Source organism: Acipenser ruthenus, chromosome 15 (assembly GCF_902713425.1).
Source record: "Acipenser ruthenus chromosome 15, fAciRut3.2 maternal haplotype, whole genome shotgun sequence".
In the NCBI taxonomy this organism is placed as follows: domain Eukaryota; kingdom Metazoa; phylum Chordata; class Actinopteri; order Acipenseriformes; family Acipenseridae; genus Acipenser; species Acipenser ruthenus.
Genome location: NC_081203.1, coordinates 35655689 through 35680242, shown reverse-complemented (window position 1 = coordinate 35680242; position 24554 = coordinate 35655689). Strand labels below are relative to the sequence as shown.

Sequence of the window (24554 nt, the reverse complement as noted above, 5' to 3'; positions counted from 1 at the left end):
CCAGTCTATGTATAATTAATCTTTCTTTAATCATGTGTTGCAGACCAACCTGCCACAACTTATAATTAGAGATAGTGATAAACGATGCTGGATATTTATTTCAATTTAGGAATTTTTGCATAGAATGCAGTGCCACCGGTGGCCAGACGTTGTAACTGTGGTTCACTTGATTACACCGTAGCACTCAGCGCCACAAAGTGGCTAAATAATGTAACAGCAGCAAGTGTTCTGGGTTAGAACGGTTACCGAGAACCTGCAAAAACTGCATTCTTTATTTAACCTGTAGAATCTGTTCAGTTAAAATAGGAAAGCACAAACTCAACCCAACCCAAATGAACCCTGTATGGAGTGTGGTGGGTGTAGTGAAACGGACTGATTAATACAAGCCACAATCCTGAAGTGTATTGATATAAAGCACAGCAGTGCATAGCTGAGCAGTGTTCAATGAGACCAATGGATGGACAGCCACATGTCTTTTACATTGTCAGGCTTCATCATACTGTAGCAAGTGATACACGACTCAGAGAATTTAACACACACGCACACACACACACATGCACGCACGCACACACACACACACACATAGACATACTGTCAAGCACAAATTAAAGTTATATTAACATTATCAGGGAAGCTACTATTTTATCACATGTCTTTACATACATTCCCTATTGTAAACAATACATTGCAATCTGGTTTTTTTTTCACAATCAGAAGTCGGTCAGATATCCATTCCATACCCCTTTCTTACGAAAAATGAGACAGCTTCTTATGCCTGGTGTACAAAACCAAGCATGCACGGCACACAGGGGACCAGAAGTTGCACATTATTTTAATCAGTGCTGTTGCAAAGTCTATTTGTTTATTTATGAATGAATGACTTGTTTTTTATTTGCATTTTTCACCTGTGTAGATAAATAGTGCATCAATGCGGTTCCAGCATGTACAATGTAACCAAGCTGGCAGTATCTCAATTCTGAGTTGAACATTTCAAACAGATGCCCTTGTGTCTAGCTCTAGGCCTGCAGTAGCCTCGCTGCTTCTCATGGTTAATCATTCACGTAACTTGTTAATGGTAAGTCTGACAAGGATATTTTAAACAAGATCCAACAAGGACGTGACTAGGAGTTTAGTCATTTAGGCAAATACTGGCCCTGAGCTGACTCCTGGAAACTCTGAATGGCAGCATCTTTTAGAAATGAGTTGCTTTTCATCCAACAGGTTCTTTGTTTGGATTCCAAAGATTTGAACCTATTGAGGCCTTACTATAAACACAATGCATAATACAGTCCACTGTCATGAGTGCTCAGCAATGTGTAACGTCAGCCTGTTGAAAGAAAAACACCTTCAGGCATTTATCCCGTATATGCTGTAGCTTCCCTACACGCCTTGAGATGAAACTGCCACGTTTTAAGAACGTTCGCCTGTGGCCTGTGTTAACGATCGGATTCATAATCTGGTTCTTCATTAAATATAATCTTAAAAAGGCAGGCAGTGTGTCCTGACACACCAGACTCAATAGAATGCTTAACCCTGGCAGAAGTGGAACACAGTGGACTTGGTCCAGGAGTAAACAGCGTACAGGTGTGCAGTGTGTACAGTTTGCAGGAGTAAACAGCGTACAGGTGTGCAGTGTGTACAGTTTGCAGGAGTAAACAGCGTACAGGTGTGCAGTGTGTACAGTTTGCAGGAGTAAACAGCGTACAGGTGTGCAGTGTGTACAGTTTGCAGGAGTAAACAGCGTACAGGTGTGCAGTGTGTACAGTCAGGGAGTGATGATCCAGTGAGAACAGCAACAGGTACCGAGGTGGAGCTGATACTGGAGAAGATATTGCATTGGACCAACAAGAAGTGACGTTTAAACAAAAACAACTAGACATATTTACATTCTCTAAAGGCATTGGTGTGACCGAGAATAAACACTTTGAAAATAAACAGGACAGTTTACGATCTATATTTTTGCTTACCTAAATACCTAAGCAGTATATGCATATAACCTTCCCTTAGTACAATGTTAGCCACAAAATAAAAAACGATCTCCGGTTGAAGGCTGAGTGGTGGCTGGGGCTCTGAACGCATTTTCTTTTTTTTGTTTCCTGAGCTGTGATGAACCAGAAATGTAAAATTCAGCCTTTGTTTAAATAATCGCTTTCTTTGCTTCATTTGTGGTTGAAAACTTCTTGCATGGGTTTGTCCCCATGGACAGAGCCCTCCTTCATTTCTCCAGGCCCCCTTATACAACTCTCCACTGCATAATGCTCATGTCTTTACCACCAGTGGAGATGAGGTAACTGTCGTCGTGCAGGAAGTTCACATTGGTCACGTGACTGCTGTGTCCGCCATAGATGTGGCTTGGAGCCTGAAAGAACACAAAGCATTTATTTACTAAATCAAAGCAATGCAGTTATTTCTTAAGAGGAATTAGGGGTTTGTCTGGCATGAGGTTTTATCACCAAGTATACCATTCCTGTATGAACTGTGCAGTATTATACTATTGTTCTATGATAGTTTGCCATACCCAAGGGGTAATGGCATTGCTGTCGCGTGTTCACGAGGTCATCACAGAGTCAATAAAGCCACAGCAATGCCATGATCGCTATTATTCGACTTTTTAAAGTTATTTATTTATTTTCCATTACTAGTAATAACAGAATGTCTGACCTCCATAGAAAGCTGCGTCCGCTTGTTGTACCCTTATAAACGTTCCCCACAGTAAAATCATAGCAAAGTGTAACAAAGCACAGTGAAAGCATGGTAAAGCAATGTCAAGAACAGTGAGGCATGGTAGAACATATTAATTAACATGGTAAACCAGGGTACATCATGGCGAATGCATGGTATTACCATGGAAAAAGCATGGGAAAAGTGCACAAATACCATGCAAAATACCGCGGTAAACTTGCACAAGGGTCTGATTTGCATTTTGATGCTTGCCTGTGCTTTCCCACTCTTTAGCTATGCTTCACTACACTTTGCTGTGCTTCAGCAATCCCTTTCCTCCTCCTCCTCCTCTTTCCTGCCTCGTTTGCAGCTCTGTCTCTTTCTGTGTGGGATCATGGTCCTCCATCTTCTTAAGCATTCCTACTGCAACCCATTGCAACAATCTGAGATCTGAGTATCTGCACATGTGTTGAGGCCCAAACTGTAGAGATCTGTACTCGGCCAAGCCAAATGCCATTTTTTTGTTTTTGGTTTATGGTTTAAGAGGCACGGTTACTATTAATATCTTACCCTGAATTGTGAGCATGGGTAAGAGAAGAGATGAACCTTTCCGAAATCGTCTCCAGTAACCAACAGTTTCTTTTCATGAGATCTGCAGACGCCGTTGATATCGGTTCCATCTGAACCCTCGGGCCACAGTCCTGTAGCAAGAGATATTCATTACAGACACTGAGAAAGACTTTGTGTCAAAACGCTTGAATTTACAAAGCTTCTTTCAGTGTTTCTTAATGCTGCATAACCCATATGTCTTCACACAGGTCAGTAATCTAACCTAAAGTATGGGGAATCTACTATCATGCTTCAACAAGCAAAGTCTAACACACTTTTTTTAGTTAATAAAACATTAAGCAATGCTGATATTATACGACCATGGGAGTGCACTGTGGTATATACGTTTACAATCTTAATTTAAGACCTGTAGTAAAATTAACTAAACAAAGTGTGCAAGGAGACTGCTGGAAATACTGCAGCCTGACTCACCAAACACCTGGAATCCTAGCGTGCAGGTACAGGAGGCCCATTCGATATCTCGGGTTGCTTCCACACTGACTACCTGCTTGCATGCAGATGGGATCCCTGTGCAATGACAAGGTGCAACAGCATTCATTACATCCAGTTGGCAAGCTATTAAGTGTACAAAAACTGCACTTGTAAGTGATTCTGTTCCTATGCAAAATACTTGTATTTCAACTATATCAGCAACTGTTTGTACAGAAATCAACGTGTTTTGCTTTTCCACACACATTACATCCATCTCATTTTTTGCCTAGAGAAGAATGTTTAATCGTTACACAGGATGCATCTTGGAAAATGATTTCCTTTTTTAAAATTTTTTTATACATGATTCGAATTTATTGAAGCAAAATAAATAAATGGGTTCAATAATTCAACCCCTGCATGTCACTTACAGTACAAGATCTCATAGTCTCCTGAATTAGACATTAGATACTGGGAGTCAACTGACCAGTCCAAGTGAGTGATGAAACTGGAATGACCCTGAAATATAAAGGAGAGGAACAAATGCAATACATCAGAAATGCAGCATCTCAACATCTCCTTAGTGCCCTGGAGCTTTCCGAGTGCCACATACAGTGTGCATGTCATTAGAAGTCTACTCTAAACACCACAGTCAAGCAGCTTGCCTACACAAGCCTCTCGCCTGGTGAGGTCTGCTTTCATCTCTCCTTGTCTAGCATGGGGGTTAGCTGGGACTAATTAGAATTAGTGTTGAAATGTACAGCCAGTAGCATAAGCCCATTGAAATACCTAAATCAACATGACACTGGAAATTGCAGATTAGAATTCAGTATATGAGGAAACTAGCAGTATAATAATAATAATAATAATAATAATAATAATAATAATAATAATAATAATAATAATAATAATACATGGTGTTAAATGTCTTTCCATCCAATTATCCCAAAGGAGAAAAGCTTACTGAGCACTTCCCAACTCTGCTGTATTTTCTGCCGTTGTCGCTCACTCCGTAGATATAAATGTAATTGTCATGAGATCCAATTGCCAAGAAATGACCATCTGCAAACAGAGGCAGAAGTGAAAGTCAGGGCCAGTGAAGACCAGACTGATCCAAGTTAAACATTTACCTGCCATCTCAAATGGATGAAATGTTGAATGATTCTCTGGAATGACAGTGTTCTAGCAGAAACAGCTACGTGCGATTGAATTGCCACATACATTGTAAAGTGATATGGGAAGATAGTGATTAAAACATTCCTCAGGGTTTGCAGAGATCAGTTCTGGAGAGCCCTTCTGCACCAGGGTAACCAGGTGTAATGAAGCAGTTAACAGCTTTAGCACCGGAAGAAGGGTTCATTGGTTCAATGAAACAACTGAGAACAGGGCTTCCACAAAGACCTGCACTGGATTCCATTTCCATTATAGCGGCCCCATAGCCATGAACTGGTCAGGAAGGGCCAGTTTTTCTTCTGTTAGAACAGGGGTTCCCAATCCTGGTCCTGTGGGACCCCTGTGTCTGCTGGTTTTCATTCCAACTGAGTTCTCAATTACTTCATTGAACTATTCATTAGCTTAATTAGACCTTTTTAATTGTTTTCAGCTTTTAAACAGTTGGATTTTTCAAGTTAACTATACAATTATATAAGTAACTTGAAATCGGCAACTTTTTAGGAGTTGAGAAAAATTGAAAAGGTCTAATTAAGCACATTATTAGTTCAATGAAGGGTTGCGTTTACTAAGTTTCTTTTAGATTGGGAAACCCTGTGTTGGAGCATCATACAGTTTGTATGAGAGAGGACAGCGGTCTTCAGGTAAACCCCAAACTGAAATGTGACAGTGAGTGTCCTGCCTCCTAACCTGGTGAATAGCGCATAACTGACAGCTGCTCACTGCCGTCTGTGTGAACTGTGACCAAGTCCTTTGTCTCTGTGTCCAAAACAAGCCACCTGTGACAAAAAACGTGGAGAGAGTTGAGAGGTAAGAGGATGTGCAGAAAACACCCCGGCGAGAACAAAGCAATACGACAACCAGAAAAGCAAGTGCCTGGTGCAACTCAAGCATGCATTCACTCCTACTTCTGTATCTTTATATATGAGCCCCTGTACGGCACAAGAGTGTGTTCCTGTGCATCCCTCACAGTGCTTGTGAAGGACCAGCAGGGCAGTATCTGAGCTGTGCATCCCTCACAGTGTTTGTGAAGGACCAGCAGGGCAGTATCTGAGCTGTGCATCCCTCACAGTGCTTGTGAAGGACCAGCAGGGCAGTATCTGAGCTGTGCATCCCTTCCAGTGCTTGTAAAGGACCAGCAGGGCAGTATCTGAGCTGTGCATCCCTCACAGTGTTTGTGAAGGACCAGCAGGGCAGTATCTGAGGTAGTGAACCGGAGGTATCAGGAATAGAGAATTCCAAAGGGAAAAGTTTTAAGAAAACTCCCCTGACAACCCAAAGTGAGGTACAGATCCTAATAAAGTGACCAGGCAGTCTAAAGGGGCTTCTCAAAACGGTCTTTAATACATTGCACATATTTGTACTTTATATTATGCACGCTTTTCACAATCTTTTCATTACTCCAATTATTCATGTTCAAGACTATAAAAAAACCCGACATTTTTAGATTAATATAATTATAGTTTCATGTCAATTCTAGTTTATGATGAACTACACTTTCCATTAGAAATAACAGGTCCACATACATTTCCAGCATTCTACAGTGTGTGTGTATCTGAGTGGCCAGCAGGTGTCACCCTTGCCCTGGCTTTCTGTTCAGTCTAAGAGGAAGGGAACCCTGTGAGCTCATGCAGCTTACCTCCCAGTCTGCGTTCCTGTAGCGACGACGGCTCCAGAGGAATGGAAGCCAGCTGACTGGGCTGCATCCTGCAGAGAGCAAGGAGAGAAGGGTTACTACAGTGAACACCAGAGAGGGAGCAGGCCACACACACAGGACTAGTTAGGGTTTCAGGTTAAGGGTACTGTTGGGTTAGGGATAGTGTCGGGTTAGGGTTTGGGGTTAAGGGTACTGTTGGGTTAGGGATAGTGTTGGGTTAGGGTTTGGGGTTAAGGGTACTGTTGGGTTAGGGATAGTGTTGGGTTAGGGTTTGGGGTTAAGGGTACTGTTGGGTTAGGGATAGTGTTGGGTTAGGGTTTGGGGTTAAGGGTACTGTTGAGTAGGGATAGTGTTGGGTTAGGGCTTCGGGTTAAGGGTACTGTTGGGTTAGGGATAGTGTTGGGTTAGGGTTTGGGGTTAAGGGTACTGTTGGGTTAGGGATAGTGTTGGGTTAGGGTTTGGGGTTAAGGGTACTGTTGGGTTAGGGATAGTGTTGGGTTAGGGTTTGGGGTTAAGGGTACTGTTGGGTTAGGGATAGTGTTGGGTTAGGGTTTGGGGTTAAGGGTACTGTTGGGTTAGGGATAGTGTTGGGTTAGGGTTTGGGGTTAAGGGTACTGTTGGGTTAGGGATAGTGTTGGGTTAGGGTTTGGGGTTAAGGGTACTGTTGGGTTAGGGATAGTGTTGGTTAGTGGTGGGTTAGGGTAGGGTTAGCGTAGCGGTTCACCTCTATAGTCTTGCTCCAGACAGGGTGGTGAGAGGAGGAGTCCCAGAGCGTGATGTGCTTGTCGTGGCCACACGTTAAGAACTGGGGTTTAGATGGATGCACTGCCAGGCCCCAGAGCTCGTCCGTGTGACCCTGCAACAAATCACAGCACATTAACAACACACTTGTATTTTTGTTTATTTTGATGATCATTTTTGGAGAATTACAGATTGCTACATGTTTTATTGATCTCATATACTTATTATTTATAAGTAACCCCTTTCTATGATTCTCTTTCAAAGAAATAGGGACTCGTATGCACTGATCACGTCCATCCATCTGTCTGTGTGCATGCACTGGTTTGTATGTGTAAGATTGAGAGCACCCGTCTGTGTGCATGCACTGGTTTGTATGTGTAAGGTTGAGAGCACCCTGTCTGTGTGCATGCACTGGTTTGTATGTGTAAGATTGAGAGCACCCTGTCTGTGTGCATCCACTGGTTTGTATGTGTAAGATTGGTCCACCCAGGGAGTTTTAAAGTCATCATTGCTTCTGAAATATAACTGCATTCAAGTCATTTCAGCTGGTGCAAGCCAGTTCCACTTTTCTAAATAAGCTTCCATCAGTGAGTGCAGATGTGTTTACCTGGGTGATTGGGTTGAACTCCCCATATAAAGTGCCTTGAAGAACGTAGTTTCTGGTGGTGCCGATAAGAACGCACTCTCCTTTACTTTCAGCCACTGTCCGGACAGGACCGTATGACTCAGGAATCTGTGTGGGGAGGGAAGAAAGGGGCACTTGGTTGAACAAGCATGCAGAACTATACTAGGGCACTGAAATGTATCCATAGAAAGCTTGAGTAATCAGACATGTCACAACGTTTTAGGGTAGCAACTAGTCAGCTCTGGAGAGCGACATACTGAGCTGGAACGGTTTGGGTTCGCACCCTGCGCTAAGCAGGCTGTATGGACTACTGTATGTACTGCACATAGCCAGCAGTGAACTGCTCTGGAAGCACCAGCCTTTGGAAATGCTGTTTCATCCGAGTCCTATTTCTGTCTGGTTATTTCTACACAGGAAGTGAAATGGAGGGACTGGCACAGGTTGATATTGACTTGCATAGCGTGTCTGACCAGGCTTGCTATTTTTTCATTAGCAACAGCTGCTCTTGGAAATACGATCTACAGTACATACAAGTCTCTGTTGAACCAGTGGCTTGAATTCTAGAACCCTATTTAAGAATGTTCACATCAGGGTTCCGGTGGTTCTCCAGCCTCTCACAGGACATTGTGGCAGTCTGCAAAGAGGTCTATTCACAGAACCTTAAGGAAGCGCTAAAGATACTCTCAAATGTTTTTAATAGGCCAGTGTCTCACGTTAGCCAATCTGAATGCTGGAATCAGATTATCTGCACCTGCAAAGCGGAAGATGCAAACCCTAACAGATCATTTATTCCAGGAATATTGAATTGCAGCGGCATGGATTCAGACTTCACACACGCACGCCGGCTCTCACCTCAACCTCCTGTATCTTCTGGTAGTTCCCATCCCAGGAGACCAGCTTTCTGTCCTTCCCACCGCCCGACACTAACGTGCCATTGCGTAGCATGCAAAGTGCAAAAATGCCACCTTCATGTGCCCCTTGAATAGCACAGCTAATCCTATTAGTACCTGCAAGACAAACAGCAAAGAAATCACAAAGACTGAAAGCCACGCTGTAACAGTGGAGGGGTCCTCTTTTTAAAAAACACATCTAACAAAGCTCTCTTGCATATGGACTGTGTATATAAACAGTACGTGCCTTTGGACCTATTGTTTTTGTCATATGTTTTCCTGTTTGCATTACTAAGGACGTATTCAAATATTAAAACAATCAGGCAAGCACTGCTTGAAACGTATTCAGTGGCAGAAATGACCTTGTTCATATAACAGAATTTGTAAATGACTATCGAAAAGTTATCATGCAAAAGAAACCAATGCATAAACGACGTGTGAAATAAGCAGCACACATTCAGCTGTTTAATAGGTCATTTGATGAGGTCCTGCGTCCCGAGAGATTCTTTTTCCTGTAATACAGTACTCATTATACTTCTGTTTTCCTGCTAATTCAATATTCAAACACAGCGTTTCCACACTGGAATGTTCTTTAAAAGTTAAATGAATATTGGAATTTGGAAAGCCTGTGTTGGTCCCAGCACTCAGATATTGTGAGAGGAGGGTTTGAAAGACTTCTTTACCCCCGCTCTGAAGACCAGGGCACAGCTCCAGTCTGCATTTACCTTTCCCCCACACCAGGATGTTCCCACTCGAGTCCCCTGTTATCGTATCCCCGTTTTCTGAAAATGTCACACACAAGACGAACTTGGGCTTCTCTTGTTTCTGCAACAAATAGAAACATCATCTTTATTTACAGAAAATTTTCTGCTACAGTGCACGGTGGCTTATATATTAATTCTACTACCTAGGGGCTCAATTATAAACCCTAAAAAAACAAAACCTCTCCAAGGCTTAAATGCATGGAAAAAAAGTGGGGTAGGTGGCACTGTGGGTTAATTCACTAGCCTTTTACCAAATGGATTTGAATCTAAATACTCGAGCATCAAGAAAAACTTTCTTCAAAACTACACATGGGCATATTTATTTTTGCTGCATATTATCTTTCAATCTAGTTTTCAATAATGCAATATTTTTTTTCCCCTTTATACCTCAAACAAGCCTTGCTTCTTAACTAAAGAGCCGCTTTCTAAGGTCCAGAAGTACAGGTGAGATTTTCCGCAGGTCACTATGATGTTGGTGTCTGTGGGGTGGAAATCTGCTGCAAACACAGCTTCATTGGAACACTGGAGACAAACAGAACAGAACAGAACAGGAAGAAAGCAGAGAACACAATGAGATTTCAAACAGCTCACATCAAACTGGAGCACTTACAGGGACAAAACTAATAGCATAACTGGAGAAAGAAAATGCAAATGCTGGACTTCGAATTCGATGTATTGTCACATAACGAAGTTAACAGAACGTAATTATGTTGCAGACCATGGAAGGGAAAGAGAACGCTTCCAGTTACAGTGTCTCTTTCTGCTGTGCTAATTATAGATGAAATGAGAGTCTTGTGACGGCAGCAAAGTCCCAGCTTCAGGCAACCGGGTCTCATGCGTATTGCTGGGGATTAGGGATAGTTTTTTAGCCAATAAGCTTGTGAGCTGACAGGCCACTGACCTATCAGAATGTAGGTTAACCTTTCATCCAATCAAAAAAGCTCCCAGGAGCATCTACACATATCTACAGCGCTCCTGTGCACGAAGGGAGCACTCTTTCCTCACGATGCCCTGGTGTATTTCCCTCTGAGCACAAAAACATTTACAAATGTCCAGGATGCTTCTAAACGATGTTCTGTTTAAATATGTGCGTATCCGGGGGCGACCCCGTGCTGATGAGTCCACGTGCTGGAGTTCAAGCTCTGGAGTCGCGGCTCGTTTTCAGCGGTCACATTCTGTTATAACGCCGCACAATGGAATACCTTGACTTCAGCGAGCCTCTCCTCCTTCTGCCAGTCCCACACAGAGAGAACATGATCGTTGGAGTCGTCCACTGCACAGAGATTGCTGCCTCCCTTCTGCGAATCACACGGTTTATTCATTAGTTTATTGATTGATTAAAAGTTATTTATTCAGTCCACTGAGATGCAAGCACCTCCTTTGCAGGGACATCCAGAGACACATCGCTGGCAAATCTGTTTATTTATAATCTGTAATAAATCACAGTAAGAATATGCTACACAGATATACGTGATTACTGATCTAAGGTGTTCCTAGTAAAGATATCTGTCATTAAGAAATGACTACCTGAAAATCGATTCTTCCCAGCATGAAGTCCAGTTTATTAATGTTTGCTTCATGCAAAAGTCTTTTCATTAAGGAACTGACTGATTAATAAATGTAATTGTTCTATTCTAGAGAGCTTACTAGACAGCTGGTGACAGGGTCTAAAAGTTGGAGAGGGAACAGAAAATAAAAGGATGAGGGGACCATTTTGGCTGCTGCACCCTTAACACTGCTTTTGAGTTCTCATGAATACACTGAAATCAATTGAGCCGTTGCTAATAAGATGACAGTTGAAGTTTCACTTCATGCAGGGCAGGGCAGAATCAACTTCCGGTATTTATTGATTGATTTTTACTAGGAATACATATTTTTTAAATGAAAAAGCTGAGCTCACGGATTTTGAGAAGGCGATGCATGTCACTGCCCGGTCGAAGAAGCCCATTCCGAGCACGTGGAGCGTGTTCAGACTGACCGAGTCCCAGACCCGCACGTGGGGGCACAGCTGCTGTGGAAGGCAGAGTCGGATAAAGGGTTACTGCAGTGTTTAAACATCTTTCTCATCTGTCTTCATACAGCAGGATTTTTATTATCTTCACTGACTGACTGACTACACGAGCTGTCAGAGAAGAAACTGCTCGCTGTTCTGGAGCGCTGTGAAAAAAACAAAACAGGAATCCTTCATAGGACTGATCTCCATGAAGACGTGCCACACTGTTTCCATAGAATCACTTTCCTTGTTTGTAGCAATAGGGGTTGTAATACTTTTATGCTTCTGAGTTTTGTCAGAGGAAAGTAAAATAAATCTCACTTTCTCATCTCATCTCATCTTCACCTTGCTGAAAGATACAGAGCTGTATTTATAAAGCATCTGTGTTCCAGTGAAGGCACAGGGCTGCATTCAGGGACCATGATCCGTGGTGCGTTAAACCAAGAGGACTGCGGCTTTATTAAATGGATTTGCAAAGGCCCTGGAAAATCTAGGTTCACACTGTGATTGCATTGTTCTTAAAAACCTTATAAAGACATGGCAGGAGGAAAGACATTTGTATTTTATTGACGCCAGCCTCTTCACACATGGGCTTCATTACACATCTCCCAGACTCGACACCTCGAAACAAAACAAAATGCTGAAAAAACACTGAGCTTGCCCAAGCAAGTGTGACTGGTTTTCTACTCTATTCTAATAGAACACAAGTCTTTATGTTTTTATTCATTTATTTTTAAAGGTTTCAGTTTGTTTTTCTTCCCTCTTGAATGAAGATTCACTTACTTTTCCATCAGGCGATGTTCCGGCAACCTGCCCTGTTGCTATGGTGATTTTATCAGGGTGGACTGCTAGGCTGTAAAAAAAAAAAAAGAAAGAAAAAAGAAAGAAACAAAGAAACAAACACATGTGTTACTTCACACCTAGCTCCACGCAGAGCCCGAGTACTAGAATGTTTTTATTAAAAGAAAAAGCATCTTCCAAGAAGACCCGTAATCACTGATATGGAAAGCATCCCAAAGTCGTTCACTTACTACAGATGCGTTAAGACATACCAGCACGATGACTGGTAATTGAAAAACATTTACACTGGATAACAAAAGCAGCAGGTGTAGAGCAGAACACCTGATGTTAAGGGGCGTTGCCAGCAGGAGTGAGTTACAGGAACACATTATGCTTTAACTGGGATTGCTAGTCCAGGTAACATCTGATAGCTTCCTGGAAAGCCTGTGCTGATTCTAGCCCCGTGCATTGCAGTATATTGGTAGCAGCTATAAAGGATGGGGCTACACTGGTAGTGGGGTGCTGATTGCTCCGCAGGTAGTACACTTCCTCTTCAGTATCTGAGCATCAGCACCCTCGCGTGGTGTTACCTTACAGCTCAGTATCTGCACCCTCACCCATTGTGCTTTCACGCAAGTATCACACTCAAAGAAAGGGCTCATCGATGGTATGTAACAAGCTCTGTATGCCACTTAGAATTTCTTGCAACATGATATTGCTGCAACCGAGACATCCGAAACCCTGCTTGCACTGACTGCAGCAATACAAACAACATTCAAACACCAGGGAGAGCAGCCTGACGTTACCTTCTCATTGCAGCAGCTTCTCGTATTTAATTCTCAATGAGGTTTCCATGATCTATAATAACGGGTTTCACTTTCACTGTATTTCAGGTGTAGCGGAGCTGCTGCTGCTGCTGCTGCTGCTGCTGCTGCTGTGATCTTTAACTTGCGAAATCTTTCAAAGTGATGCTTCGTGCTTCCCTTCTAATATCTCACCCACCTCTTCGTCGATCAATCAGAATTGCACAAGACTTCAGGTTCACCACAATATTGTTGCATTTAAAAAGTCATGAGGACAACTGACGAGGCTGTATTATGAAAGCAAACAAGTTTCAAATAGTGTGTCAAGGCTCTACACTCTACCCCCTTGGGGGCTCAATAGCTAAAAAAAAAAAACAATGCCCATCTCGAATCAGCTTTTTTGACAATCCAAACAGAAGTAGGATTTTGTGTTCTTACCACTTGACATCATCGTTGTGTCCGGTGTAGTGTCTCTGAAGCTGCTCTTCTACATTGTACAGCACAACGACTGAAGCAATGAAGTACACAGTCTCACCGGTCGGCAGCAGGTACAGGTTTGAGCGGCAGTCCCGGCCTCTGTACCCATAGCTGCAAGTTTTGTCAAGGAGTTTAAAGAATCTGGAGCCTGGAGGCGGACGTTATATCTGGTGCTGTGCTGCTAGCCTTGATGTTATATCTGGAGCTGTGCTGCTAGCCTTGATGTTATATCTGGGGCTGTGTTGTTAGCCTTGATGTTATATCTGGAGCTGTGCTGCTAGCCTTGATGTTATATCTGGAGCTGTGCTGCTAGCCTTGATGTTATATCTGGAGCTGTGTTGCTAGCCTTGATGTTATATCTGGGGCTGTGCTGCTAGCCTTGATGTTATATCTGGTGCTGTGCTGCTAGCCTTGATGTTATATCTGGAGCTGTGCTGCTAGCCTTGATGTTATATCTGGGGCTGTGCTGCTAGCCTTGATGTTATATCTGAGGCTGTGCTGCTAGCCTTGATGTTATATCTGGAGCTGTGCTGCTAGCCTTGATGTTATATCTGGAGCTGTGCTGCTAGCCTTGATGTTATATCTGGGGCTGTGCTGCTAGCCTTGATGTTATATCTGAGGCTGTGCTGCTAGCCTTGATGTTATATCTGGAGCTGTGCTGCTAGCCTTGATGTTATATCTGGAGCTGTGCTGCTAGCCTTGATGTTATATCTGGTGCTGTGCTGCTAGCCTTGATGTTATATCTGGGGCTGTGCTGCTAGCCTTGATGTTATATCTGGAGCTGTGCTGCTAGCCTTGATGTTATATCTGGGGCTGTGCTGCTAGCCTTGATGTTATATCTGGAGCTGTGTTGCTAGCCTTGATGTTATATCTGGGGCTGTGCTGCTAGCCTTGATGTTATATCTGGAGCTGTGCTGCTAGCCTTGATGTTATATCTGGGGCTGTGCTGCTAGCCTTGATGTTATATCTGGGGCTGTGCTGCTAGCCTTCATGTTTTCCCTTTCCCACCACTAGGCCTACCAAAGCGTGCTGTAAAGTACTCATCCATATCCACCCCTCTGTTCTGTTTGTCTGAAAGGAGAGATCAGCAGCTGGAGTTTTGGGTCTGTGTATTTGTTGATTTGTGTTCAAGTTTTTGCTGTTGTGTTGTTGCTGCATCGCTGTGCATAACTTTGCGTAGTGTTGAGAAAATAAGGGCGAAAATGCTTTGGGAATTCAATTCTAAATTCCTTTTGACAAAATGTAAATGTTTTGGTTTTTTTTTTTAAGGAGCTGAATAGAGCCTGACAAACTCCCAGGAGCGCTTGAGCAAACCTCACAATGTGCAATCCCACAATTCAGTTCACCTTTACATCTACCTAGAACCCTTTTTTATGTGTCATGCAGTTGAACATCCAGGCTTGAAATGTTAGTGCCTCTGAAGAGGCTGCATGACTCGGCTAAGGTATTCAAACGTGATGCTTTAACCCTTTCATCCTCATATGGGGGCCGATAAAAAAAACCTCTCTTCTAGTCTTTATATGAGGACATATGGAAGACGCAAATGCATGATAGCCTCACATGAGTGTGTTATATTATTCAGTGAAAAATATATTGATACTTGAAATGTCTTTGTTTTTTTCAGCTATTTTCTATAGTTCATGCATGAAAGGGTTTCTATATGAACTTGAACAGATGCAAAAAAGGTTATTAGATGCAGTGACTGGATCTGGAAGCCTGCTAAATAAACAGCGCTGAGCTAATGCTTGGGTATAAAAACAAAAGGATACACCCAATCCAGTTTGAGCTTCTTGGCCGGCAGGTCTGCTTTAGCTTCCAGATTGTAGGATTCCACTTGATCTTTAGGCATGTACATGGTAACAGGACGCCCACGCAAAAACATTTTCACATACCCTTCCTCTAAAAAAGGACAAAGAGCTTCAAAAGACAGTTCAGCTCCAACAATCAGCATGCAAGCAAGGGCAGCATTAAGAGCTAGAAATCATGGAAAGCGTAACAAGAAAAAAAAGAGAAATGAAGGTTCAGGAAACACAAGAATGCAGGTTTTAAAAGAATTTTATTGGGCGTTTTAAAGTACAAGTCACAAAACATGCAACGGCTAGCAGAGCACGGTGAATAGAAAGCAGTTTGTCTCATTAGCCAGCTCAACAGGTGTTAACAGATGAACCATGCTATTCAAAAGGAGATGGGACTGGAAACAAGACAGAAAGGAAAAGTGCCCGCGCTCAAGATGCTCAAGACAGAGCAGCAAACACAACGAGACTGATCAGAATAGGAGAAGACAGGAACAAAAAAAGAGACATACGGTACAGGAGAAAGAAAACAAAACGTTACAAAACTCTTTGTAGTGTTAGAAACGTTAAAGGTTGTGCCACTTAAACAACAAAATCAATCAGACGAGGCAGAACCTAGAAACATATCTGAAAATACTGACTCGGGGATCTCAGAGGGCTTCTAAAACTAGGTGACCTTGACATATCAAGAGGGCTAAACAGGGTCTGGCTGGGGCTTTGGGGGAACGGCTGGGTGAAGGAGGGTGCCTTGCGGAATCCGGGCTGGGCAGGGGGTCTGTCGGACGTGCTCCCGGATTCAGGGTCTACCGGCTTCGCTAGCACCCCAAACAAACGACTCCTGCTCTCAGAAGATCCAATCCTTTTTGACGGGTGACTCAGAAATATCTGCACGGTTACTAGGTAAAGTGGTAAGGTTGGCAAGGGGGAGGAGGGTGTGGTTGGAGGGCAGAAGTGATACAGCAGTTACAAACAAACGAACACAAAATGAATAAATCCGAATGCCTGTCCCATTATTATTTATTCTTTATTTGTCATGCTTAAAGTGAGTGAATGTGACAGTAAGGGCTTCCCACTAGAAGTGGACTCCACTGTAGCGTTCTGAGGGTTTGGTTATACTTCTCCCATTATCTGAACGCTCAAACCCCTTTGAACTGCTTTAACAATGATATCGTTTCCTGAACTGCGAATCTGTGACTAGAGCAAGGTCTCAAGAGGAATGTGTTTTAAAAGCCAGTCAAACGCATTTAGGAGGCTATCGTGTGGTTTGACAGCCCTGAGCAGCACTCTTCCATCACAAGTGTGGAGTTGTGAACAAGCCACGGCTCTGTCTCTGAGGCAGTCCGCTTTGAGGTTCATTCACTGGACTGTGTCAGGGACCATGCACACAGCATCACAATACCAGGCTGCAAACAGCGCCTGATTAATCACTTACCTATCCTGAGCGCTACATTCAGCATTTTATACATTAACATAGGATCCAGCAGTGCATCCATAACATAAACACTCAGCCATAAGATGCAATACTGCAACACTGCTGCATGATAAAGTGGGCAGCCAGTCTCTTCTCGTTTCTACTGTGCATGCATACAGGCAAGGAAGAGTCTGCAGTCAAGGCTACACGAGAAGGAAAGAAGGCTTTGAAAGATCAAGGCCTCCATGAGAACCTTGGAACTGGGTCTCTCAAGAGGTTTGTACATTTGAATTACCCCGACTGTGATTTTTAAATCTCTCTTCCCTGACTGCACCGTTATCCATGTGTGCCGAAGACTGTCGGTTAGTGCTGCACAGTAACTAAACCACTTTGGAACAGGAAGCAGTATAACCAGGTATACTGCACCAAGATCTTATTATTACGAGTAGAATCATTCTGCAGTCCTGAGTAGCACTGTTATAGAATGAAGTTCACTTTTAAATGTTAATATAAGCTAGTCTTCTATCCTACAGTACTAGTTTTGGATATCTAGGAGAGCTTTTTAGACCCTTTAATAATCACAACAAGCTGACAGCCTAGGGATGGAGGGGGGGGGGGGGGGGGGTCCCAAAACTAGCAAAAAGCCACACAGGATTAGGGTTACAAGCTAATGCAAGACCAGCGAAGAGAACTACAGTACGGCATGTTAGACAGGTCTCTTCACACATTAGTGCTGGGGTCAGGGGTGAGGGGTCAGGGCAGGTTACTCCTACACGCACACCCCTGTGTATGTCAGAGCTCTCTGTGTATGTCAGAGCTCTCTGTGTATGTCAGAGCTCTCTGTGTATGTCAGAGCTCTCTGTGTATGTCAGAGCTCTCTGTGTATGTCAGAGCTCTCTGTGCCACGGAGACAGAACAGCGTTCTCAATAAGCAGCTTTTTAATGAAGGAAACACTGACTACACAGCAATGTTATTATTATTATTATTATTATTATTATTATTATTATTATTATTATTATTATTATTATTATTATTATTAAATCAATAAAACCGATCTGCAATCAGAAGGAGCTGAGTAGTGTTCCATCAAACTGGTTTAGACAGCTGCCATGTAGTAATTTATTTTTAACGAGCTCTGAAATAATAAACGTGTTCTGGATTTTTAACTCCAAGCTGGAGGAGAGAGTGTGGAGGGGTGGGGGTGGGGGGAGTAAGGCTGCGTGTCACTGCAGACTCGCAGGGCTGGTCTCCTAGGCAACTGTCAATGCTCAGAGAGCTACACGGGCTGGGTAACAAGGCCTACCTTTACAGTGCGTCACCCGGCGTTTCCCTTGGGGTTACAGAGACAGAGATAGAAGGACTGGGTAAAAAAACAAATGTGCAGGAGAAGAACACTCAAGCACACCTAACACCTGCCGCCTGCCTTACAGGAAATATTAGATTTGTGTTTGATGTATTTATAATAAGCATTTTCACAATGTTGCATTGGGGATCTCAATGCGAGGGACGTTGCTAATGAGTCACGCTTACTTTTATAAATGCATTTCTCCAGCAGCTCTAAAAAGCTCCTAAGAGTCCAACTTTATTACAAGTCAGTCAATGCTGTGTCTGTCTGAGCCAGGAGTGTTACAGGAGACCCTGATGGCGCTGTCGTTTACAGACAGAACAAATCCTGGGCGTGTTTCTCTCCCTGTTCAGGGTGAGGTACATGCACCAGAATCCCCCGGGCATGAAGATTCATCCCCGGGTTTGAAACCCTGCTCAGCATGTGAGGTACTGTCTGAAGAAAACAGCAGCTCTTTACCTGTGTTGCTTCATTTGATGATTAACCGAACTTAACCTGAAAACACAGCCTAAGCTATCGGACACTCAGGATACAAATCCGCTATTCTTTATTAGGAAATGTTCCCATCTCGTATATCTTTATGTTATTCCTTTGAATTTGGTGTGCTGAAATTCAAACTTCCACACACACACTCTCGCACACACACAAACTCTCACACACACACACACACACTGACACACACACACACGCACACACTGACACACACACACTCTCGCACACACACAAACTCTCACACACACACACACACAGACACACACACACACACACGCACACACACACACACTCTCGCGCGCACACACACTCGCACACACACGCAATACAGCTTGAAGCTGTAATAAAAACACAGCAGATTAAATGGGCGTCTCTAAATCAGCAGGCCATATGGTGCACAGCCTAGAGCGGTACACACTTCAATGAAGCACATATATATTTAATCGCTAATCAATAACTTGAAATGCCTCCTAATGACTGCTGCACTGATGGAATCCTGCCCAATCATTATATTATCGGAAGCAGATATTCTTTTTCCAGTCAAGAGTAACAGCGTGAAAACAGATGGCAATGAAAACACAGTACTGAGGAGAAGCAGTGAATTGAGACAGGGCATTGAGAAGGAACCAGGCTACCATCTGTAATAACAATAAACAAGGCATTTTACTTACCTGCACTGAATACGGGGTCCTTGGGTTTGCTGAATGAAAAACAGAAAACACCCACAATGAATCACTGTGCAGGACAATACTGTTCCCATACTGTACGACTACAGGGAACACTTAACATCAAGTGTCTCTGATTACTGTGTAGTTACACAGGAAATACATGTGTACTTACACATCATTACAATGTCATTATGCATAGTTACAATGTACTTCATGTGAAAATCTTTTTGCACGATATATGTAAGTTCCCCATTTGCATCAGAAAAGGGTTCGATCATGCACAATAACGTACACGTTAAGTGCTTTGTAACTATTCATACTAACACTGTAATGGTAATGATGTGCTAAGGGGTTCACTGGGACTCATCATACCTCTCGCTGGTCTTCTTGCCGCTGGAGTTGCTGCTGGTGGAGCCCGTGCGGGTGCGGCTGCTCTTGGGGTCCCCCGGGCTCTCCCTGCGCATCGGCCCCACCCGCTCCGTCGAGCCGGCTCTCTTCACAGTACTGGTCAGAGGAGAGGGAGGGGGAACAACAGGGGGAACAGCTGAGTGCGTTTTATATAACACCTTCCACCAACAGAGGGTGCTAACAATTGAGCAGACCCCAGACCCCAGAATTACAGCTGCTATATCTGTAAAGAGCTGCCGGTACAATGATACAGTTTACCAGGGTATTTTTGCATGGCATTTTTGCAGCTTGACCAGGTTTTTCTCCCTGTCTATACTATGCACTAATAGGCTTTACCATACCGCTCTGGTCATGACCATGCTTACCTATGCTTTACTATACTTTACAGTTACATGGCATATCCAGAGGTGTCTCCAGATGGTTTGATTATGGAGGCAAGCATGACAGCGATGACAATCAGAGTAGTGTGATCAGCATTTCGATGCAGCGTGGGCTCTAGTGTAATCCGAGTCACAACAGTGCCAGATCATGACATCCAGATCCACCCCGTCCCTACGGATGACTGGACTCACAAGCTTGGAACAACTGTGTGCTTTCATTCACAGCGACTCACCCGTATACTGCAATCCTCTCAATCTGCAGAGTTCTCAGCACCGGAAGATACGTGTGCAGAACAAATCCATTGCGTATCAGCAGTTAGCCTGTCCTCACACAGTGTGGAGGTTGAGATTCAGTGGTGTTGTCATGGTCATGTTTGGTAATTAAATTAGAGAAAAGTGAATCTGGCAAAGCTAAAATGTGCAGCCTGTACTGAACTGTAGTTCCAGTTAGCCAAGGCACTGGGGTAAATGGAGTAGAATGGGATCTTTATTGTGCTCAATGGTGAACAGCCCATTCAAATATCAAACAGATGAAACAACGCTGCTGCCCCTAGCTACACTACCCAGGGGCTCCGTTTGTTTCTGTTCATGTTGCAGAGAGAGTGCTCTTCCATAGAAACATCAGCACAGTGTCACAGGTATTTAAACTGGTCCAATGCTGGTTATCTGGTGAGACCCGACACCCTCAGGGTCCAGCATGGTACTGTGGGCAAGCACAGGAAGTCTCGCAGCATGTTTTCTTATATTATTTCTAGCCTTAGTAGGTGGTAACGTCCTCATCATCATCATCATCATCATCATCATCATGACCTGGGAAGCAGCTGAGCTCCATTAAGATACACAAACATGCAGTATTGCCATTGCTGCAAAGAGTTAACCGTTTGGAGGTGAAGAGCCTGTAGAGATCACAATTGCAAAGGAGAGCAGAAGGCTCCCCTCCACACTAACCAGATAGGAGCAGGGGAGAGGTGTGAATTACTGCTAATCATAGTCTCTTAACTCTGCTAAGTGCAGATCTTGTGGGGTGACAGCTGACTGTGCAGACGGCAAGCCTAACCAGCCTCCCCCATACAATTAAAGCAGCTACTTTCATTTGAGGACCCTCAATTCACGGATTTAGTTCAATATCTCCCTGCATATCTAAATCTTCGGCTGGTTTCCTCTGTGCCTTTCTCTTTCCTTCGATGTTTCCTTCAAGTAAAACCCCACCGGTACATACTTTTAAAAATTAATAACTGGTGTAATCCCTTGATACTGTAGGTCATTGTACTCTGGAGATCAGAGAATAATTTGTATTGCTCATATAATTGCTAAATTATCATTTTATTATGTAAAATATACTGAAAAGTTGTTTAAATTTCTGCAGCAATCTCAAATGTGTCAGTCAAAATTAGAGAGGAAGGAGGAGGAGGAGGAGGAGAAGGAGAAGTAGCAGCAGAAGACTCCGCTGCAGTCCCTTGGTCTGAAGCTTGTATCAGTATCTCAAATTATTCATAATCAACTGACTTCCTGAATCACGCCTGCAGCACTGTTTCAGATCTGAGGGTAATTAGTCTCTGTGCTGTCTATCCAGTTAGGGTTATTTTTACTCTGGTTTCACAGCCCTGGAAATGATTAGAATTAAGAGCCTATGAAGCTGTACAATGACATAGGGTGGTAAAGCTAACAATGCTATTTTACAGCTCTACTGTTTATTGTTATTAAGGGTCAGGACTCCATGGGATAGATTATCAAAGCTGTATTAGCATGATATTTTTCCAAAGCAACAACACACCCAATAAAGTTACCAATCCGGAAATAAACAACAACTCAGACACTGGGTGCTGGGGGCTTGTGAGTAGTCTTGAGTTTTTTCTTCTTCGTTTTCGAATGAATTGTACATTTTCACTCGTGTGAAGCTTCTACATTTCTCAGAATGTACAAAAATGAACACTGAAAAGTGAGAAGGAAAACATAACAAACGAAATGCAGAATGCACATGGACTGCGGCGCTGCGGCTTTCTATTCAAATCACATCACCCCTCCATCAGAATAGGATTTCTTTCACATGTTATTACTTGACCTTCATGTTATTGCTGCATACCTCTGTTGAAAAACGTCACTAAACACTCTTTCAACAGGAGCAGTTTTTCATGTTCTCTCGATAAAATATTCATATTAATAAGAAAATGTTGACACTGTGGTACAATATGAATTATTAAAGCAGTAATTAAAGCAATCTGAATGGAACGGAAATATAATATTGTATGATGCTAACTTTGACATTATCTATCCTACTTCATGAAAATCTATTTAAAATGTTTTACAATGAAACGTTGTACTTATATTGTAATTAAATGTAGTATATGTACAATGAAGATATATTCAATGAAGATTCCACAAATAGTTACAAAGAACAATATCCTCAATAAAATCACAACGCAGAACTGTAAAGACAGTGGCAGTAGGCAACACCAGGGACACTGTGATTATGTGTAAGTACACGTGTATTTACTGAGGCTTTGTAAATGCAAAGTAATTACAGACGCAATGTAAAGAATTACTGTCATTTCTTACTGTGTTGCAGGGGGGGACAGGTTTAAAGGTTACACTCAGGGATTATATTCAGGAGGAGAGAGACAGGGAAAGAAAGAAGAGATTGATTACACAGTATATCCCAACTGACGTTACAAACAGTTTCCTGGTCCCCTCCTGTGCTGTTAGTGCTGAGTGATATTTAATCAAACACTGAGTGTGATGAGAGCAAAGAAACATAACGTAAAAACAAAAGCCTGGATTCTGCAACTGACATTTTCATTTTCTATAAACAAAAAACCAAAAACAGAAAAACAGAGAGGACGGACGAGACAGACCAGGCAACCGCTGGTTCCTTTCACTAACAACTCAAATATATTTGCTTTAACAGAATTGATCTCAGTTTATAAACTACTAAAACATCGATTTCAGGTGCAAAAGAATCACAATAAAATGAACCAATATCCCTCCACTGTTTATTTGTATTCCCATCACCCCAGGTCAATTACAATCAACCAATACCTGTGCTGCATGCTCCTCCCCCTCCCCTCTGTAGCACCTCCCTGAACTCCGAATTACAACCAATTAAAACACTCGGAACAAAAAACATTTCCAGATGGAACTGTGTTGTAATAATTGAGATCAAATGGACCCTTAAACTAACAACGCCCTTCCCTACAGTACATTCTGTGATTTAGCCATATGAAAAAAAAAACATGTACAATGAAGGATTCAAACAAGAGTGTGTCCATATGCAATGACACGATGCATGTGCTCAGGCATCAGCTGGGAATATGAAACTATGAAGTGAAAGCAAGCATTTTACTGGGATAGCTGCCAGGCTGAATTAGTGCATATTATCAGCAGCTGCATGCAGCCCTGGGAAAGCCCTACTGGAGAACATGAATCTGATACATGGGTAGCCTCTGTGCCCCACGCTCAGTGATTCACAGCTCTGGCCGGTAATTGAATGGCTGATTGATAGCAGTGGAATACAACCTCTTCACTCACTGCAATTGAAAAACACCTCTGTGTGTTTAACTGGACTAACTGTAAAACAGGTACTATAAAAAAAAACCAGTCTGTAGTCTATATCCTCAGAACCGACCGTGTTGTGGCGTGTAATTCACAGGATGGGTTTGTCTAGACCAGGCTGGGGGGAGTCTGCGCGTCCTGTCCTGGTCTTTGTTCCACTCTTTTCAGTCAATCGGTTCCGTGAGGCCTGGGACCCGTGACAATTGCATTAGAGAAATGACAGATATCATGTTCAATACTCCCTTTTTTCTTGTAGCAAGTAATTGAACTGAAGGCTTCGTTAACTCTGTACAAGATCCTTCCAGAAGCAGGATCACACACTCCCGTATGCCTTGCAGGTTTTCAGTATCTCATCTTAACATCCAGTATATCCAAACAATGTTCTACATTTCATCATCACCTGCTCTAGTGAAGCAGAGGTGCCATGAAATTCTACAAATTCTATGAAAGATCAAGAACATGCATGCACCTAATCTTTTATTTCATTAGAGATATATTTGAAAGAACGGGGTTGAAATAAAACACACCTGCACTGGCTCTTAAAGACCCACAGTACGGGGGCTCCAGAGTGGCGCATCCAGTAAAGGCACAGTTAGGAAGCTCTTACAGTGCTGCCAGAACCGTGGTACATAAAGAGCCTGCTGCAATTATCCAGCGCACCAGTGCAGTGTTAAAAAGAGTGTGAGGATAGCATGTGAATGGGTGTGGAGACTGCACTGCCACCCCCCCTATGATTCTCTTTGTCGGGGTCCCCTAGGCGGTGGTACCTCTTGTTTGCACTGCCCCCCCCCCCCCCCCCCCCTATGATTCTCTTTGTTGGGGTCCCCGGAGGCGGTATACCTCTTGTCTGCACTGCCCCCCCTATGATTCTCTTTGTTGGGGTCCCCAGAGGTGGTAGTACCTCTTGT

The 24554-nt window shown here is 43.0% G+C and overlaps 1 protein-coding gene across 7 annotated transcripts in view; it reads right to left on the bottom strand.

Moving 5' to 3' along the window:
* Nucleotides 1-226: 226 nt before the first annotated feature.
* Nucleotides 227-24554, bottom strand: part of LOC117422295 (echinoderm microtubule-associated protein-like 1) — a 55711-nt gene continuing 31383 nt past the window's right edge. For 5 of the 7 annotated variants that reach the window (XM_058988104.1, XM_058988098.1, XM_058988099.1 and 2 more), the window contains 20 exons: nt 19682-19813; nt 19313-19341; nt 18108-18134; nt 15369-15498; nt 13561-13710; nt 12323-12392; nt 11447-11557; nt 10749-10844; nt 9934-10068; nt 9508-9607; nt 8745-8899; nt 7875-8000; nt 7251-7382; nt 6509-6576; nt 5560-5648; nt 4664-4761; nt 4131-4218; nt 3703-3798; nt 3232-3362; nt 227-2359 (listed from right to left, as the gene is read on the bottom strand). In XM_058988104.1, the coding sequence (XP_058844087.1) occupies nt 2234-2359; nt 3232-3362; nt 3703-3798; nt 4131-4218; nt 4664-4761; nt 5560-5648; nt 6509-6576; nt 7251-7382; nt 7875-8000; nt 8745-8899; nt 9508-9607; nt 9934-10068; nt 10749-10844; nt 11447-11557; nt 12323-12392; nt 13561-13710; nt 15369-15498; nt 18108-18134; nt 19313-19341; nt 19682-19813 (2089 nt within the window). In that variant the 3' untranslated portion in view covers nt 227-2233. The remainder of the gene's footprint in view (nt 2360-3231; nt 3363-3702; nt 3799-4130; nt 4219-4663; nt 4762-5559; nt 5649-6508; nt 6577-7250; nt 7383-7874; nt 8001-8744; nt 8900-9507; nt 9608-9933; nt 10069-10748; nt 10845-11446; nt 11558-12322; nt 12393-13560; nt 13711-15368; nt 15499-18107; nt 18135-19312; nt 19342-19681; nt 19814-24554) is intronic. The other 2 variants (XM_058988100.1, XM_058988103.1) reach the window with 1 other exon arrangement.